This window comes from Alligator mississippiensis, chromosome 14, assembly GCF_030867095.1.
Source record: "Alligator mississippiensis isolate rAllMis1 chromosome 14, rAllMis1, whole genome shotgun sequence".
Classification (NCBI taxonomy): domain Eukaryota; kingdom Metazoa; phylum Chordata; order Crocodylia; family Alligatoridae; genus Alligator; species Alligator mississippiensis.
In genome coordinates this window covers 41,350,883-41,370,256 of record NC_081837.1, presented here as the reverse complement: position 1 = coordinate 41,370,256, position 19,374 = coordinate 41,350,883, and the positions used below count along the sequence as shown (strand labels likewise).

At 47.9% G+C, this 19,374-nt stretch overlaps 2 protein-coding genes across 3 annotated transcripts in view; one reads left to right on the top strand and one right to left on the bottom strand.

Moving 5' to 3' along the window:
* The window catches only part of LOC132244719 (CMRF35-like molecule 8), a 44,246-nt gene that overhangs the window by 3,539 nt on the left and 21,333 nt on the right, over positions 1-19,374 (bottom strand). The window contains exon 2 of one of the 2 annotated variants that reach the window (XM_059717055.1): positions 311-646. In XM_059717055.1, coding sequence (XP_059573038.1) covers positions 311-646 — 336 coding nt within the window. The remainder of the gene's footprint in view (positions 1-310; positions 647-19,374) is intronic. The other variant, XM_059717056.1, reaches the window with a different exon arrangement.
* CTSE (cathepsin E) lies at positions 11,530-18,254 on the top strand. Its single transcript, XM_019477224.2, has 8 exons — positions 11,530-11,768; positions 12,487-12,604; positions 13,833-13,951; positions 14,625-14,824; positions 15,035-15,157; positions 16,594-16,735; positions 17,300-17,398; positions 17,833-18,254. Exons 1-8 carry the CDS (start codon positions 11,700-11,702, stop codon positions 17,995-17,997), a joined length of 1,035 nt encoding a protein of 344 aa, XP_019332769.2. The 5' UTR covers positions 11,530-11,699; the 3' UTR covers positions 17,998-18,254.

The following is a 19,374-nucleotide window of genomic DNA, read 5'->3' as shown; positions in this document are numbered from 1 at the left end:
TGAATAATGTCACTGGAAACACAGCCTGGCCCTGGAAACAGGGTCTTTTAGGCTTTTAGAGCAGAGTTCAGGGGCCTCGGGGCAAACAATAATCAGGCCCAGGCGAGACAAGAGAGAATCTGATGCCTGTGCTGCCAAAATGTTTACTCCAGCGGGATGGGAGCAGCCTAGAAAATACGATGACAATAAGCACCATGAGAACCTAGACATACCAGGCCGCAGCCCAGCAGACAGACAACAGTGGAGCAGACCCATACAGGACCACCCTCAAGCAGACCCGCTATTCAGGTATTGGCAGACAAATCCTTACCCGTGGAGATGTGTAACAGGATGTTCAGCAGCATGATGCTGTCCTCTCCAGGCATCTGGATTCTGCACTCATATATCCCTGTGTCATTCACTTGGAGTCCCTCCATTGTCAGAGCAAAAGTCCGATTTTCCCTGATCTCATGGACGGCTGCTCTGCCGTGGTGCCCATCACCGGTATTCCCCAGGGACGCCAAGATGCTAAGACACCACGTCCCCTCATACTTGCACCATAGCTTCTCTGCAGCATCGTGCTCTGGGCTGTAGGGACACCGTAAGGCAACAGATCTTCCCACTTCTCCATGAACCTCCAATGCACCTGCCAGAGCATGCAAACCTGCTGGCATAAAATAATCTCTATTTCAGTTGCATTCCAATCTAGGATCTCCCAGTGCTTTTCAAAGCATTTGGGAAGGCTTACATTCTCTTGAGAAGCAGGTCAGGCTTATTAGACCCATTTGCCAGATGAAGAACTGAGACGCACAGAGGTTTATGGCCATATCTAGAGAGGTGCTGAGTGCCTTCAGCTCCAACAAGCACTCAGTACCTTGCGAAAGGCATGCGGGCATTTGACAAGGCCAAGACAAGTCACTTGGAAAGTGTATGAAAAGGGCAGGGGAAGAGCCCAGAGCTCCTGATCCTTAGTTCTGTGCACGACTCACTTGTCTGTTCTGTTCCAGCTCCACCACGCCCATCGCTGCAGCACCTGAACCGCAAAGCTAGCCTCTGCTCAAAAAAGAGGCAGAAAACTAGAGCTGCTCAAACATTAGCTCTGACCGTACTAATTACAGTTCATCATAGATGTTTACTCACTCTGCTAAATTAAGAACTGTCCCACGTGCCTGGATTGTCACCACCACATAAACAATAACACTGTGCAGTCATGGTGTAAAGAGTCACATGCTTGTCAGCAAACAGTAACAGTTCATTAACATTTCTCAAAAAGCAAAGATTTCATCAATGACTAGCAAAGATCTGCTGGCCTGGCATTCACGTTGAATCTGAGTTTGAGTTGCAAACCTGCTCCCTGGGCTTCTTAGCTCTTGAGGAAATCCTGCCCACATCTGCTGTCTTAAGAACATCGACTGCAATAAGGACTTCCTTACTGAGCGTTTGTATAGCATCTGGCCCAGCAGAGATGCAACCTTTGCTTAGGGCCCCCAAGACACTGCTGTAGTGGACATTTAACAGTAATAGTGGAACTAACAGCAGGAGGTAGCTGAAATGGGTCCTCCAGACTCGAAGACTCCTCTCTGTCCCCTGTAAGAGCAGCCAAGATTGTATCAAGCCAGAGAAACACGCGTGTCCTGATTTACCTGCTCCATTGCACCTGCTCACTGTGACACGGAGACTCCCAGATGAAGGATGGTGTGTGGTAGGCTTGGCAAGGGAGGTAATAGCTTAAGCAAGAATTTCTTTTGAATTCTGCTCTGCTGGGTTGCTGTTTTGCTCTTTTCCTTTTCACTCTTTTCCTCCCCCGATTTTGTTTTTAACCTAAGCTCCAGAAGCATTCAGCAGCGTGACAGGGTTTAAGAAGTTAAAAAAAAGGTTGTTACAGTGCTGCCACTGCATCACGTGAAGAGGATAGCGCGATGCCTGCGTGGGCTGTGCAGCTGAGGGGCTTGGACATGACACAACATCCCGGTCTTTGGCAAAATGGCAAAAGGTCCCTATTAAAGACACGCTCTCATTTATTTTTAACAGGCCACTTAGAACCACATTCTGCTTTCTGTCATTGATTATGTAAATTCAGAGTAACTCCACAGAAGTCAAGAGCAGCTAAAATCAGATTGCAGCCCTTGACTCGAGTTTGCTTCAGCCCCCTCAGCTTCAGGACAGATGGCTCCTGTCATTCCTACTCGTATGTTGGCTGTTTAGAGAAACACTTTTACCAACACTGACAGGCAGTGCTTAGAGTCCTGGCTACCTTTCTCAGATGCAGGCATATAACTCATAATGAGCCAGGTTTTCAAAAGGGAGTCCTTGAAAACCTGGCTTCCAGTTCTTCTGAAGGTCTGTCTGGTACGCTCAAGCCCGACGACCGTGCTCTTGGTAATGGGTATTTGTGATCTTTTTAATTATGCTCAATTTGTTGTCTGATAGCACTGAGCATCTGGAGACCCTCGGGAAATGCACATCACTCATAAAAGAGGCCTGCTCTGAAAAGGGATGTGCATAGTGGCAAATTTCTCCTTGAAATGTACCTGTACAAGTAAGACAAAGCTGTGTTTTCCTACCAGCTAACACAGACTCTGCTCGAGCTCTGCCTGAGCGCCTTTCGTTTCACCCAGCAACATCAGAGCCTAGCACCTGCAGGCTACGTTAAGCCCTCGGGACACCATGGCAGTCCCGATCAGGGGCAGCTGACTGGAATGGAGGTATTTTCTGCATGGGGGATCCAAGCCATCTGTGTAACGCCAGTGCAAGCAGACAAGGAGACTACTAGCTATGACTTGTCCTGAGTAGTTTTCCTCTGCTTAAATAAAAGAGGGTATGCTGCATCAGTGCAAACTGCAGATCCCCACAGCTCTGCCTATCTCCCTTAGAAGAACCTACCATGGCAGCAATGCCCATAGCTATGTCCAGGCTAAATCCCTGGTGAAGACATTAATGTACTAAATAATGCTGCTGCTGATGAGCAAGATGGAACTGAATCCTCAACTTATTCTCCTGAAACTTCCTGGGTTTTTCAGAGTGAAGGTATGTTAGGCAGCCCCATCCAAAGCTCAGTCAGTAGAAGGACTCTCATTGATTTCTGTGGACTTTAGAGCAGATCTAAGAGCAGTAAGAGCTTAGAGCCAGATCCTCAACTACTCTAAACTGGCATAGCTCCTCTGAAATTTGCCAACACCCATGAAGGATCCTCCTGCACTGAACTCTGCAGACACAAGTGAATCAAAAATAGGGAGCCTAATCCTTAGATCAAAAGCTGCCTTGATTGCACAGTTACATATCAGAGTGAAGCTACACCCTGTGCAGGAGGGAAAACTGCCCAGGCAGGCACATTCATCTTAATCACTGGGCCAAATATGACCAGCGTGCGGTTTCGTTTACTCAGGTCGTTCAAGAAAAAAAAAAAGTCCACTGGTCTCCATTGCTAAATTCTGCGACTGGTGGGTAATTAAGGAGCTGAGAGAGAAAGATAACGAAGTAGTTACCCAGGAAATGACTCCGAAAATTAATCCAGTCTGCAAAGAGTAACTGACTCGCACTTAAAAAACAACAATATTTAAATTAATTAAATAGAAGAAGTCTCCTTCTTGCTTTAAGTAGAAGTTGGAAGACACCAGAGCTACAGCTTATGTCTCCATGAGTGGAAATTTAATTGGAAAACTCTCCCTTCTTTAATTAAAAATAGAGAGCTTTCAGTAGTTTCTGCTGCCCTAATGTCTCCAGTCTTCCTAGTCCTCTATGATTTGTAAACAGTTTAACAGATGGAAGTGACATTTGAAAAGTCTCATCAGCAATTTGTCTCAGTCAAAGTGTTACATTTCTCAGCCACACTTAATAGTGGAAGTGGTTGGAGTTCTCTAACTAAAGGAAACACCAAAAAGGTAGTGATACCACATATTTAGCATCAAAAAAGTCTACCAAAAGTAAATAAAGGAAAATACGTGGCCCTGATAAAATGCATGCATTATGCAAATAGCTATAATATATCTTTAAACACATGCAAGGGACATTGATTGTACAGAACAGAATGAGCTAAAAATTGATCCCCTCTCCATATGCACTATATCAGTCTACTGCTACCGTATGTCTATAAGGCTATAACCCATAGGCTAGACAAGAGGTAGGTACCTCATGTTCACCTCCTCTGGACTGCTATACAGGCAATGTAGATTCACAGGGACCAAGTCCTGCAAGCAGCTATGCTCTTTTGTTATCATTAGCAGATGAATGGACAGCACGGAGATGACCCACAACTGAAATGAATAAGAACAAGTGTTTGAAGAATCACGTACATTATTTATACCATACTACTACATAGTAGTAGTAGTAGTATATATTTAAAGCCAGCAACAATCATTATGTTCATTTAGTCGGCCCCGAACAGCACACACTACAGATTCACCCATGGATATGTGCATAGTGATAGGACATCGTAACTAGCCTTGTAGGGCACAACCATCTGGTTACAGTAGATTGGAAATGATGTGCATAGAGCTTATAGTTGTATATTTCAGGCAATGAATGACAATTACAAATGTATAGCAGGGCCATTAAAATCATTAAATATTCTGCAGATATTTTCATACCACTGTCCTTGTGCGTTTAATCAGAAGACAAAATATCAGATTTACAAGTGGCGCTGCTAAAATCAGAGAATCAAAGTATTACAGAAAAGCGGGGCTGGACAGGACCTCAGGAGGTCATCTAGTCATCTAGTCCAGCTCCCTGCTCAAGGCAGGATCATTCCTCTCAACCAAATATTTGTCGAACCTATTCTTAAAACTGCACAAATGACCGTCTCGCACAACAACCACGAACACCCTAACTTGTCCGTGTACCAGGCACTGACATTGCCAGTTGTTAACCAAGCCTGAATCCCTCAAAGTCAATGGAAAAATTCCAGTACTCAAACACTTAGGGTCACAAGCTTTTCATACTCTCTTGGAGAAGAGCGGTGTGAATATCTGATGTTGTGGTTCACTGGCTGAACTAGTACATTTAAAAAAAATCATTCCATTCCAGGTCAATCTGGGTTTTCTCATAGACGCTAAAAGTAAACTCTCTCACCTATCCCAAAAAGAATCGATTTGTGTTTTAGCCAAACATTTTATTCAGTGTGAAATGAAACAATTCATTTCATTTTCAAGTGTAGGGTTTTTCAAATTTAACTGCAGTACATTTAAAAAAAAGGAAATCTTTGTCTTTATGACAAAAAGGACTTTTATCTTTGTATCAAAACAGAAAGTTTTGACTTCTCCTTTTGCCTTTTTAAAAAGAAATCATTCACTAAGTTTGGCACAAATTTGCAAATAAGATTGATTGATCCGAATCTGCGTTTTGAGGTAGTAAACTAGATGGCCATAAATTCCACCCCAGTTCTGTCCTGAAGCCCATACTCACTTTTATCTGAAGCACTTTCAGAAATAGCAGTTAAGTTTTATATATCATTTATGCTACAAGCTGCTGTGAACTAATTTCCTGGATATTTACAATAATTCTGACTTCTAATTATGGGACACCTTCACTAATTCTCGCTTCTCGAGATCACAGACACAATAATTCTCATGCACGTTTCAGTGGTCCATCCCCGGCTTAATAAAAGAGCGCTGTAGTGAGATCTCCTATTGATACGGCTTTATTAGTTCTGTTTATCAAACATACCGTTCAGCCAATGGTGCTGTTTTCACTCAAATCATTTCTTTAGCTGATGTTGTAGTATCTACCCATTTACATTCTGGCTCAACACTGTTAAAGAAATTCATGATTCACTGAACAATAACAGAATGCATCGATCTAGTTGAGTATCCCTCAGCTCTGCTTATTGCTAAGATTAACTGATTACTGGGAACATATTTTTATACCAAGAAATAACGCCAGGAATGTTGCATTCAGAACTGTACAGGCGATATTTAAGACATTAAGAAATGCCTCTGTTAATATAATGCCAAACAGAAAGAAAAAAAAGACTCACACACCAGACACAGTACGATTATAATAATAAATTCCCACCATCGTTTTATCTGAATGATCCTGGAATCAAAAAACTTCCCACACTGCAATCACACTGGATTGCTCCTTAGCATGTTTAATTAGCATGTGCTGAGGCACACCAAGATGGCAAATCTATGTCAAACAAGACTCAGTTCTGCAGAAAGAGCCTGTTGATGCTTTCACAGCCATGGGTAACTGCCTCTATCACAACGCTGCTTCTGCTCAAAGAATATTTTTAATGCCATGGGCGAGCAGGTAAAAATGAAAACTGCAGATTTCAGTGCAGTTTACCGATGCCAATTTGTCACTCACTTAAGAATGGTTCAGAGACTGCCTATACTATTGCAAATCCTTTCCTTACCAGTTTCTCTTTGCACCTCTGACTAAGAGCCCAAACGCACAGTCCTGACATGGACAGCCCTCCCACTCCAGTCAAGGACCCCAAGTCTCCTCTGCCCCACGTGGTGCACAGTGGGAGGAAGCTGCCATCTAATCAGCAAGGCAGCATTTGCCACCCACTCACGTGGCCCACCACACAGAGGTGCAGGCAAGCCTGAAGGGCATTTCCACCTGTGTAAAGAATGCACCATATTTACCTGACACGAGAGCCAGCAGCAGCAAAGCAGGGCAATCCACTGGCATTGGCAATGCAATGAGGAGTCTCATGCTGGTGGGTTATCGCCCCAGCTCTTGCTCAAACCCCCTTTTCTTGCACTTCCTCTGCACCCAGGCTCTGGGGAGGCACAGGCACAAAATGACATTGTATTTTAGACATCGCCATGCGAGGGGGCTCCGTCTGCAACACCCCGGGCCAGAGCTGCGGGAGGAGAGCACGCCCGGCTTTCATCCACCTGCGGCATCCTGTGTTGCACGAAAGCTGAGCACTCACAGGGAAAGAGGCTGTCGTGCTTGTTACTTATCAGCACAGCACCTACCACAGCAGGATCTTATCTTTGATTGGGCTTCCTAAATGTCACATAGTATAAACAAAGAAGGAGAGGCCCTGTTATCACCTGGGGATGAGCATAAACTATGACACTTGGGCCTGGATTTCCAACATCTCAAAGTTTGAGATGTCCAGAGCAGGATCCTACATAATAAAGGCACCTGTACGATCCAAATTCAGGCCAAGGGTTAGGGTTGGCTGGTCTCCATTTCCTTCCATTATAACATTTTTCTAATATTTATTTGTCATTATGTTGAGTTTCACAATTGCCAGAGAGGACATTATGGTTTTCTGCTACTCTGTCCTCTGTTGATACAAAATCAGACACCTTTATGTCCTCTATTTTTCTCTTGAAGCATTTTCTTGAAGAGAAAAACAGAGGACATAAAAGGCGTCGGGTTTTGTATCAACAGAGGACAGAGGACAACTGGACTGTCCTCTATGATGACCGCCATCAGCCCATCTAGTCCCATAACCCAGCTCTGCCAGGAACCAAGGGCAGATGCATCAAAGTGGACTACAAGGCTGCACAGCACATCGATGGAACAATGCAATAAGTGGTGTGGCAAGAGAATTTCTCTCAGAGCTCAGCTGGTAATCAGCTGGTGTTGGAAACAGGGGGATGGAAATGCAGCTAGACATGGTCCTTTTCCATACAATGATCAGCTCTGTCCCCAGCTGGGAGCAGTCCCTGCCATGCCTTCCCAGCTCTCATCAGCCATGGCCAGTGTTCAGTGCCCAGTATCCCAGTACTACAGTGCACAGTGCCACAGCTGAGCCACACACCTGGCTTCATGTCCTTCCCATGTACGAGCCACTGTAACTATACACCTCACTCCAGCTCTCCCACAGAGGAGCCTCCAGAACTATGAGCTGGACCCTAAATGCCCTGTGTACTTTCTCCCAGCTCCTTGGCTGCGGATAGTCACCTCTGACGAAGGAGTCATAGTGGCATAAAACCACTAGAAAGGCCTCCGTGCCTTCTCTCTCCCTGCAGCCAGGAGAGGGGTGGGGGATGCCTGGGAAAGGAAAACACAGCGCCAAAACCTACTGAGCAGCAGGAGACAGCAGCAGCTCTGCCATGCACATCTGTGCATCCTTACTAAGCCGGGCAGTTTGGAATCCAGCTGTGCGAATGTGGTTTCCCTGTCTTCTCCATATTGCACAGGAAACACCCCCACCCACTCCGTTTCCTGAACTCCACCGTGTACCCATACCCACAGCCAGTGGCTGAAGCCGGTATCTCACCTCCTTGTAGCAGACCCCAGCTCTCAGCATGCAGCAAGCCCTACATCTGATTTTTAGCAGGTTCATCAGACCATTGGTTACCCCCACCTTTCCAGCCTTCTTACCAGGACACCAAACCAAACAACTCAGGCTGTGCTTGGGGCACTGGTTCCTAATTGACTACACAGATGCATTAATTTCCTGCAGCAATGCACCAGCACCTTCCTGAATAATCATGAGAAAAAGCATTCTCCTCACTCTGTGGGCTAATTGCCATGCATAGCCAATCCATAAACACAGCAGACTGGCATTTGCTAAAGACTACTGTACCATATTGTGCTCTGCCTCGCCAAGACCTTTAAACACAGGAGCCTCAGCAAGCCCGTGGGGGTCAACTGGTGTCACTGGAGATTTCTGTACAGAGCAATCAAAGCTACACAGGCTGAAATGTAATGCAGCAGAGTCTGGAATTATTTTGTGTAGCAACTTTCATGTAAACTGCATCAAAGAATGCTCAGGGATCAATCATGTGCTGTAGTCCATGGTATGAATGACTGCAGGGGTGTTAATTCTTCAGCTCCATAAGCCTCCCTTTTCAAGTTCAAGCAAACAGATCAATAATCAAGGCTGGTAATGACGAGGCCAGGAATCTCAGTTACATAACTGGTCAATACTTCATGTCAAAATGGCCTTTTAAATAAAAAGATGTCAGGGGGAATGGTTTGGTTCTGTTGCGTTCTCTTGTTCCTTTCTGAGACTTAATACGTTCTGAAGCCTTTTTCTGAAATATGAATTTTCACTGCTACCTAGGAGATCTTCTACAATCTTTGCAATCTCCTACGCCTGATGAAGGGTTTGTGCGCCCAAAAGCTTACAAATATAGAATTTTTGTTGTTGCAAATATCTAGTTGGTCTAATAAAAGATATCACCTCTGCCACGAGTTTTGATTCTTTTTACCTGTAGACCAAGATGGCTACAATCTGGATACCTGAAGCCCCCTTTTTTTTTGGCATTTTAGGATTTTTAATTTTTTTGCCCTTTTGGGTTTTTTATTTTATTTTGCCACTGGAAAAAGAGGGAAGAGGAAAAGGAAATGGGGAGACGGGGGAGAAAAGGGTGCAGGGAGAGATGAAAGACAAACGTTTTGGTAATAGTTTTCAGAAACGCTCCTCAGCAATAAAAGCAAAGGGGGGGCATTTTCCTTGTAGAAAATAGTTTTCTACCAGCAATTTTCCCTCTGGTCAGAAGGTGGCAGCCCTGTCCCATCAAACCAGCCCAGAGTGAGTCCGAGCAAAGCTTTAAGTCCCTGTATAAAGTTTCAACCTTGTAACAGGCCTCCCCATCTCTGTCTCAAGCCAGTAAGCTAATGTCAGGGGCTAACTGCAGATCTAGAGGCAGGGGAAGAAGACAGGCCTGGTCACAGCCCTGGGTAGGTGGGAGTAGGGAGCAATGAGACTGCTAGCCAAATGGAAAATGGCATTTCCTCTGCTGCCAGAAAGGCAGGAGGGGAGTTTCCATCATATCATTTAACTCTGGACCCAATGCCCTTCAGAGGGGACCAGCAGAGACACCTGTGGGTGGTGACAAGTGGAAGTGGAGAGAAAGAGAAATAAATGAAGGGGGCAAGAAGACACAAGAGTGCCTACACATCACCACAGGGAACTGGTAATATCAGGAGGTGGAGGCCAGCTATGATCTTAGTGGCTTAGCAGAGGGTGTGATGGTATGGCAGTAATGCGTGCAGCTCCGGCCTTGATGTGCTCAGCACTGTGCACATAACTATGTTCCTTGCCCCAAATTCCTTGCAATGGAATAGGCAAAGGCTTTTATCCCTGTTGTGCAGAAAGTGGGGACTGAAGCCCAGCAAAATGTGGTCAGTAGAACCTAGGAAATGGATAACTCCAACAAAAACCATCAACCTCCGCAACGCCAGGCATGTAAAAAACCCGTCTCTGGAACTGCAACTATGTCTTAAATGCAGGGACTCTATTCCCACCTGCCAGCAATGGAAGGATTATAGGGAAACTCCAGGAGGCCTTGGATGGGCCTTACTACTTCTGTGCAAAAGCCTGTCCCACCTAAGGAAACCACCTGCCCATTGGCGTTTAAGCACCTGCCACCAGGATGGAGGAGGTGACCAGTGATTCATTTCTGTTCAAAGGCTCAATGTTGACATTAAGGGAGCCTTATCGCAGGGCTCGAATACATCAGGGCTGGGTGGCGCTTGATGGTATAAGAACAAAGCATTTGTTCTGTTCTCACCAGTTAGAGAAAGCAGCTTGGAGGAAGCATCGGACCCGAGCCTCCAGAATGCAGCGGCTGCTTCTTCTGATGCTTTGCCTTTGGCTGGCTAGTGGGTTGCAAAGGTAAGCGGGTTTCCTTAGCTCTCCAGGCACTCAGGCACTGGTAGGTCCAGTGTTTACCAAAGGCTCGTTCCCAAGGACCTGTGGACTATAGCACTAGAGAGCGTTAAAATGATCAACAGCCAGGACCACATGCTCAGCCTTTCAGGAGAGAGTGGTGTCCCTGACATCCTGCATGGGAAATTTCCATCTCCTGGACTCAACGGGCTGAGTGAGAACGCCAGTCAGACCCAGTGTTGCAAGGAGCCACGGTGCTTCCACTTCTACCAAAAATATCTTCCTGGTGGCTGGTTCCTTGCCCCAACATCTTCTGAGATAACTCCAGGGATGGATACAGCAAGAAGGGGAGGTGGGGAAACTTTGGACGGGACATCTGAGGCAATATGAGTTACCTGTTGGTAAGCAGGTAGAAGGGAATCTAGGCTGGGGCAAATCACGCATGGAGCAGCTGGAGGAAAAGGAGATGCCAGGAAGAGCGAGAATGGGGAGGAAGAAGCGAGCTGAAAGAGCCTCCCTCTGCACCCACACCTGCTCTCAGCTCCTCAGCTCATATTTCTGCTCATCTTACAAGTGATATCCATTTTGATGCCTTTAGTTTCCTTGGTTTCTGTCTGTATTACTCTCCATTGCAGCTTGTTTGGCTCTAGGCCCTTGGGTTTTATTCCTGTGTGCATTACCTGCTGAGCCAGTCTCTTTGCCTCTGTGCCTGGCAACAGCAGGGACAGCTCTGCCTGCTCGGGTGAGGGTGGGGAGCCAGCATCAATGCAGTTCTTAACCCCTTTGAGGACCTAGGTGGAGCAGGGCCAGGAAGGTGCAAAGGAATCATTATCAGGTCACAGCCACTGCAGTCAGCAGGCAAACAGACTGGGATTTCCACCTCCAATCTCTGTCCTGACTTTCCCCATGAAGACAGGGGACATCATTTTGATGCCGCACAAGCCAGCAGGTTGGGAGAGGTTGAAAAAAATCAAAGCTGGTGATAGTGATACCCATCCCATGTACCAGGGCAGTGTCTCCCTCTCAACACCCATTGCTGTTCTTCCAGTTTTCTAGTTCCTGCTGCTCAGGACCTCACTTACTGGGAGGATGCTTTTTTTTCCCTAGGGTGCCCCTGAGGAGACACAAGTCCCTGCGGAAGATCCTGCGGGACCGTAGACAGCTGTCCGACTTCTGGAAGGCCCACAAGCTGGACATGATCCAGTACACCGAGGACTGTTCAGTTTTCCAAGAAGCCAACGAGCCTCTTATCAACTACTTGGACGTGAGTTTTGTGGAAGGGCTATGAGGTACCGCAGGGGAACACAGCTGTGCAGAAAGCAGGCGAGAGCCGTGGCAGGGGCAGGGACAGCACACTCTTTTGCTCGAGCAGCCTGGAAGGTCCCGAGTGCTGGCCCTCAGCTGCAGCTAGCGTGAAACAGAGAACGAGCAGCCACAGTAGCGAGATGCTGTGCCACAGTTATCTGCCTGCCCTACTTGCTGTCCTTTTGTCCTGCTGAATGCCGCGTTGATCCCATAGACAAAGGGCTCCATTTAGCACACGCACACAGATGTACAGACATCCCTCTCACTCTCTTAGTGTTTTGAGCCTGGAGCTGGCAACAGAACGCTAGATCCAAAAGGCAGATGACCCTTCCCACTTAAAACCCAGCCACATCCTCAGAGACGTGCCTAAGTCATGAGGTTAGGACCCACAGCCAAATGTGCCTACAGCCTGGGAGAGTACCCCTGACCCAAGGGCTGGCCCAGCCCATTGCACAGACTCCATTGTGCAAGGTCTGGTCTGGAGGCCCAGTTCTGCAGCGACAGATCAAGTATCCACACAGTGCCAGCTGTTCCAAGAACAACACCCAGTCCGCTGCAACTGCTCCTCCCGTACCTATTCCCTTTAAGCTTGGCACAGTCTCCCTATTTGTCTGGTTCTGCTGAGGTTTCCTGCAGTGCCAACGCCTGACCACAGCTGTCCTTTGCTGTTTGGCTAGATGGAATACTTCGGACAGATTTCTATTGGGACCCCTCCTCAGAATTTCACCGTGGTGTTCGACACAGGCTCCTCCAACCTCTGGGTCCCTTCCATCTACTGTGTCAGCCCAGCCTGCGGTAAGCAGAAGTGCCTCACGGCCCAAAGGCTACCTGGGCAGCTTATAGAGGCAGGACTCAAAACCCAGGGAAGTCGGCAGAGTCAGACCAGTCTGAATGAAAGGCCGATCCAGCCCCACAACCATCATCGATATTTTCCTCTTCATTTCAAACTAACTGGCTGAGTTGAGTCCCTGCTAGGCAATTGCAGAAAACAGTCAGAGACGCTCCGAAGCCAGACTTTTACAATGTAGGGAAAACAGACGTAACCTGAATTGGACACGCCGTGTAGTACCTGCTGTGGGTTTGCTCCGAATTCTTCTCTCCGGTTTCGCTGATCTGTGTAACAGAGATTGTATCGAGGGTGCCAGGCAACATTCCTACAACCTTAGGGGTTATAGAGATTGTAGCGCGAGGTCTGGGCAGCAGTCCCAGCACGTTAAATTGCCAGCAAGTGTGGTCCTTGTTCCGGGCAGAATTGCCAGGGTTTTCTTAGTAATAGAGGTCGTGATGCCTGGGGAAGCGGTGCTGCAGCCTGTCAGGACTGGTCTGATCAGCCTTCGGGCTCCTAAAGAATGTGGCCGCTGCACAGCAGTGTGCAGCGTTGTACCCTTACTGGAGGAGCGGGCGTTGGTTATTGGGCAACAGATCGGCTAGTGCATGGGGAAGCTTTTATGAAGGCTTTTTGGTCGGCTTCATCTAAGCTAAGAAGCCCTGGGCGAAGGCTCCCAAATGGGCAAGCAACACTCGCTGCTGGGCTTGCATGTGTCAGATGTAGCACCCAGAGTGAGAGGCGCCCAGAATAAATGAACATATTTGAAAGCATCGGCCTTTGTGCATTCAGTACTGTACATGCAGAGCACTGAAAGTATACTGAAAAGTGGCTGAGAAGGGCGCAGCGATTGCCGTCTATGCGAGCTGGAAACCACGGTTCCTATGACTCCAGCTTTATGCTTGGAACAGGAAGGGAGTTCTCAGGTTTAAGACAGACTGCGACTCCTGACATGAGGGCAGGGATAAGCAGTACCACTTATTAAAGGGGACAAAAAAACCCAAAAAGCCCCTCTCTAGGTACCCACATTTCTTGGAGTAGCTCCTTTACTTACGAGCTAGCCTAACTATCCCATTGCACCAGGTAAATTCAACTACACCCTCAACACGCTGGGTTCTTGTGAGACGGGCTCTCAGATTCAACCACAATGCAAATATTAACACACCCGATAACAGTGGTATCCCTCTTTCCCTTCAGCTGAGCATGCCAGGTTTCACCCCTCCAATTCCAGCACATACAACGAAGTGGGGACTCCCTTCTCAATTCAGTATGGGACTGGCAGCTTGACAGGAATCATCGGGTCTGATCAAGTAACCGTGAGTGGAGCTTGGGTTTATTTTGGATTTTGAATTTTCTTTGGGAGGATCTGCTCAGGCTTCCTCTCCAATCCTGCATGGAGGATGCAGGGCATAACCCACCACAGAGGGAGAGGTAGGTGAGCACCTGAGCACCTCTCTCACTGTGGCACCATGATGGCTCAACTGCCTCTAGGAAAGCAGGAGCCCAGTGTTGCAAACCATTAAACCCCTTCTCTCCCAGGGCAGCCAGTGAGGACATGTGCTGTCCTATAGTTAGCCCACTGCAGGAAAATAAGAGAGTCCTAAAGCAGACCTCTAATCAGACGTGGTCATTGTGGCGCATCTCCCTCAGAAGGGTCTAGTTAGGATTTCTTCCTGCAGAAGCTCTTGTCCTTCTCCCTTACTCTTTCTTGATGCAAAGTATATTTTGGGCCATGTGTCTGTGTATGGAGCCAATGAGACCTCCCTGGTCTAGTTAGCAAGGGGAATCAGTGAAGTGGCTCTGCAGATCACTGCCAGGAGGCTTGACAGTCTTCCCTTCCCATTCTTTCATGGCATCATGACTTCAGAGCCTCACTAGGCCTCCAGAAGAAAAGTTGTCTCCCTTGCTTCTTTTGTGCTGTGATAACATGAATAGCCACCTGCTCAGCTTGCTGAAGAAATAAGCAGCTCTTATTCACCGCCCTTTTAGGTTGAAGGCATCACTGTAGTCAATCAGCAGTTTGCAGAGAGCGTCAGTGAGCCAGGCAACGCCTTTGTGGATGCTGAGTTTGATGGGATTCTTGGGTTGGCCTATCCATCACTGGCTGTGGATGGGGTGACCCCCGTGTTTGACAACATGATGGCACAAAACCTGGTGGAGATGCCTATATTCTCAGTCTACATGAGCAGGTGAGAATATAACTGCTCCAAGTGTGTCATACCCATAGGGTTTGGCTCTGTTCTCAGGGAAACTGGGAGGTGGATAGGCCTGCAAGGCAGCTACTGAAATGAGAGTTATTTCCAAAAACCGTACGCTCCTGGGGGAGGGACTGTCTTTTAAAAGACTGCCTGGAAAGCAATAAGAAGGATAACTCAGACATATCCACTTCTCCTCAATAGGAACCCTGAGTCCTCTGCAGGAGGAGAGCTGCTATTCGGCGGCTTTGATCCTTCCCATTTCACCGGGACTCTGAGCTGGGTGCCAGTCACAAAACAAGGATACTGGCAGATCCAACTGGACAAGTAAGTGCCCACAATGCCAGCTGGCAGCGAGGCCGGGAGGGGCAACTCGGAGAAACCACAGATCCATGCCATTTCAACACAGCAGCAACTGAGATGCACTCGGCGCTTAGCACGCTGTCTACACAGCATGGAGCTCCCTGCCCTTACTCATCCATGGTGGAAGACTTCTAGTTGGAACCCCCCCCCCCCCCCCCAAAAAAAAAACAAACATGCCCCCAAACCACCTGCCTGTTCTGGTTCTTGAACAGAAAGGAAGGAGGGAGACTGGGGAGAGCAATCACCGCTTTGCCGCAGTCTGGTGGTGACCTTGGACAACCCTGTGCTGCCGTTCACACAGATTCACACACAGAAGTTTAGGGCTGGAAGGGACCTTGTGAGCTCATCAGGTCCAGCCCCCGTGCTCTGGGCAGGAAAGACTGCCAGGGTTACATAACCCCAGTGAGGTATGCATCCAATCTCCTTTTGATCTCCAGGGTAGGTGCCTGCACCACCCTCAGCAGGAGTCTATTCCAGAGTCTGGTCACATGAACCATGAAGAAATGTTTCCTTATGTCCAGTCTGAAACCTTCGTCTAGGAGTTTATGACCTTTGTTCCCGGTTTTCCCCTGAGGCGCTTTGGTGAATACTTGTTCACCTAGTCCCTGATGCTCTCTCCGGATATATTTGTAAGCTGCTACCAAATCTTCCCAAAGTCTTCTCTTTTCTAGGCTGAACAGTCCCACATCTGTCAGCCTTCCCTCATATGGCTTGTTCTTCAGGCCTCTAATCATATGCATAGCTCTTCTCTAGGCTCTCTCAAGTTTCTCCACATCCTTCCTGACGTTTGGTGCCCAGAACTGGATGCAGTCCTCCAGCTGTGGCCTCACCAGTGCCAAGTAGAGTGGAAGAATAACTTCCTTAGTTTTGCTCGAGATGCATCAGTTGATGCCTGCCAGCATGTTGTCTGCTCTGCTAACTGTAGCATCACACTGGTGGCCCATATTCATTTTACGGTCAGTTATGACCCCTGGGCCCCTTTCAGACATGGTGCTAGCTAGCTTAGCACCACCAAGCCTGTAGGTTTGTTGCAGATTTTTCCTCCCCAGGTGGAGCACTTTACACTTCCCAGTTTTGACCAGCATCTGTGGTCCGCCCATCTAACTAACTTCCCTCTGTCTACAAGGTGTCGGCAATGATCCTTCCCTGCTTCTGAGCATGGAGAGAGGCACTCAGAGACCACAGGGAAGGGGCAGCATAAAGACCCCCAGATAGAGAAACTTATTTTTAAGTGGGTAAAAATGGTGCTTCCCCCTTCTGGGGGCAGTTTTAAGCAAGGCTCCAGACCAGATGGTCAGAAGAGCTCAGAACTCAACGTGCAAATTGGCAGGAGTCACCGGGGAGAGGAGCGCGTTCCCTGCAGGCCCACTCTCCATTGCTCACTCTGTTTCCCTCCCCAGCATCCAGGTGTCCGGCTCAGTTGCATTTTGTGCAGAAGGATGCCAGGCTATCGTGGACACCGGGACCTCTCTCATCACAGGGCCTCCCAGTGACATAAAACAAATACAAAATGCCATTGGTGCTACACCTGTGGATGGAGAAGTGAGTCTGGCATGTGGCTGGGGTAGGCAGAGCTGCGGGAATCCCTGTCTGCCCACGGCAGACTTTCCACAGGTTACATACCCAGAGGACTGGGCTGCTGGTAGTTCAGTGCTGCAGTCAGTCCTAGCTTGCATCTACCATGTGCTGGCTGAGCCTGTCTCCAGCTCGCTGTTGCATGCCTCACCTGGAAGGAGCCCAGTGTGCACGGACAGCCTTCCACCTGCCGCAATCACTCCCTGTCCTGCATCTACTAGTGTCCTTTTTTGCCCAGCATGAACGCAGGCTGCATCCTTTTTCCCTGCAGGGAGTTAGAGGGCTCCTTCTGTACAAGGTGGCAGCCCTCTGGCATCCACCTCCAGTGAGAGTCATGACCCTCCCCACTCTCTGTCCCATACACCTACCAGTCAAGGCACAAGCTCCCCAGCTCAGCTAACTGGGGCAGGCACTGCTCTACACATTCATCTTTCTAAACCATGGCTTCCCAGCCTTTATAGCCCAGAGAGCTGGTGCATGGTCCACGCTACCTGCCATCAACCAACCTTTGTTCCCTCTATTTTTTTGCAGTATGCTGTGGAGTGCAACAACCTAAATATAATGCCTGAGATCACCTTCACCATCAATGGGATCCCTTACACGCTCAGCGCCCAGGCCTACACCCTCATGGTACAGGACTGCCAGCAACCTGACAACACCTTTTCCTATGAGCGCAACAGCCAAGGGTGACTCGAGAGGGCTAGAAGCTGGGAGGAACAAGGGAGCTCCCCCTCATAAGTCCCACTTTTGAAGATCACAGGACCCACTAGTGAGGGGAAAGGCACAACGGTAGTGGGAGTAGTTGCACAGCTGAAGCAGGAGACTCCCCAGCCTTCGGGGGAGAGTGTTGTCAGTGGCCAGAGTGCTAGCCTGACAGGAAGGAGCACTGGCCTGTATTTTCTTTCCAGGCTCTCCACTGCCCTGCTCTGTCTGTGACTTTGCCCTTTGTAAAGGGCTTTCAGTCCCCTGGCTAAGCAGCCTTGGTAAAGGAGCTGTTTCCTCCAGGAAAGGTGAGTAGACTGTTGCAAAACTTGTTTTCATCTTTACAATCCTCTTCCCTCTAGGAGTACAGCGACGGCATGGCCTTCTGTACCAGCGGCTTCCAGGGCTTGGACATCCAACCCCCAGCTGGGCCGCTCTGGATCCTAGGCGATGTTTTCATTCGCCAGTTTTACGCCGTCTTCGACCGCGGGAATAACAGAGTTGGGCTGGCCCCTGCTGTCCCTTAAGGCAGTGCTATCAGATGGCAAGCAGAGCAGACCTCTGCCACCAACTTCCTGTGCGACTTTGGGCACGTCACTTTGTCTGTCTTTGTGTCTCAGTTTTCTCACCTGTAAAACGGGGCTATGATAAAGCCTCAAGACCTAGGCTGAACAGCACTATGGAAATGTAAGGTCTCTTCAGAGGCATTTTCATGACCACGGTAAAAATGTCTTTGTTAAAACCAGTTTACAGATTTTTTTATTTTTTTTTTAAACACAATGCAGATTTTCATTCAATAAAAAGCAGATTTCCATTCCATGGTTAAAGCTGCAATAAATAAAATGAATTAGATAGGGGGCCTCTATGGAAAACATGGCAGGCCTAGCTGGGTTGAATGGTACATGTGAGCATTACCCTTCCCACAGACCCTGATGAATTAAAATCCTTGTATTTATACATACAGTAATACCCCAGTCTCTGCATTACCAACATTTTTCTGTGAGTTGTGCAAAAAAAGGGTGTAGTGGCCAATGCCGTCACATGAAGCAGTATTTTAACTGAAGAGTCAGCCTTTTGATTGTACGGCATGGTGGTGTTTAGGCTATTTCCACATGTACTTAACTAGTGTCCTGCTGAAAATTAACAGGACTTGGGTTCTTAACTCCCAGAGGAAGCCCTTAGGAATGCCTCCTGGGTTCTTAATTCCCATCGCGTTTGAAGGAGAAGTGATATGGAAAGTTGGTCAGGACAACCCAATGTTCCAGCAGATCTTGCTCAGGTTGGTGAACATGAAGGTAACAGAAGGACGCACTTGAAGTGAAGCTGGGTTGTGCTACGCTTATCAAGGTGCCTCACCAGCTGGTGATTTCCAGGGAGTTTCATGCCAAGTTCTGGGTTAGTTACCAAGACACGCGGATAGAAGGTGCCCGCTGGGCAAAGAAGACACTGCCAATTGCATTTGGCACTGCTGGGAAGATGCACAATCAAACCATCAGGCAGCACAGAGCAGCATGGGCAGGCAGAGATCTGTAAAAGGTCTGACCTGAGTGGTGTTCCTTCTCAAGAGCAGTGTGTGCCCAAATTCAGCCTGCCCCCATACCCATGAGTCACTAGGATGGCAGCAGCATGTGACTTGAAAACAGCGAGCATAAGTCTTACCAGGTTCTTTTAGATGAACCAACAGTCCACACATGATGCGTCTTGAGAAACACAAGGCAGTCAGCAAACACGGCCGCAGAAAAGGAGAAGCACGCAAAAAGGTTATTTTTGCCATGTCCTTTTGATGAGATATTCACGTGAACTTTGGAACAAACCCCTCCAGCTCCCAGCCAGTGCTAAAGGATCTAGTTAATAGGATCTATGGTAATGACTCCTGAAATGGGTGATGGACTCAGACAAGTCTG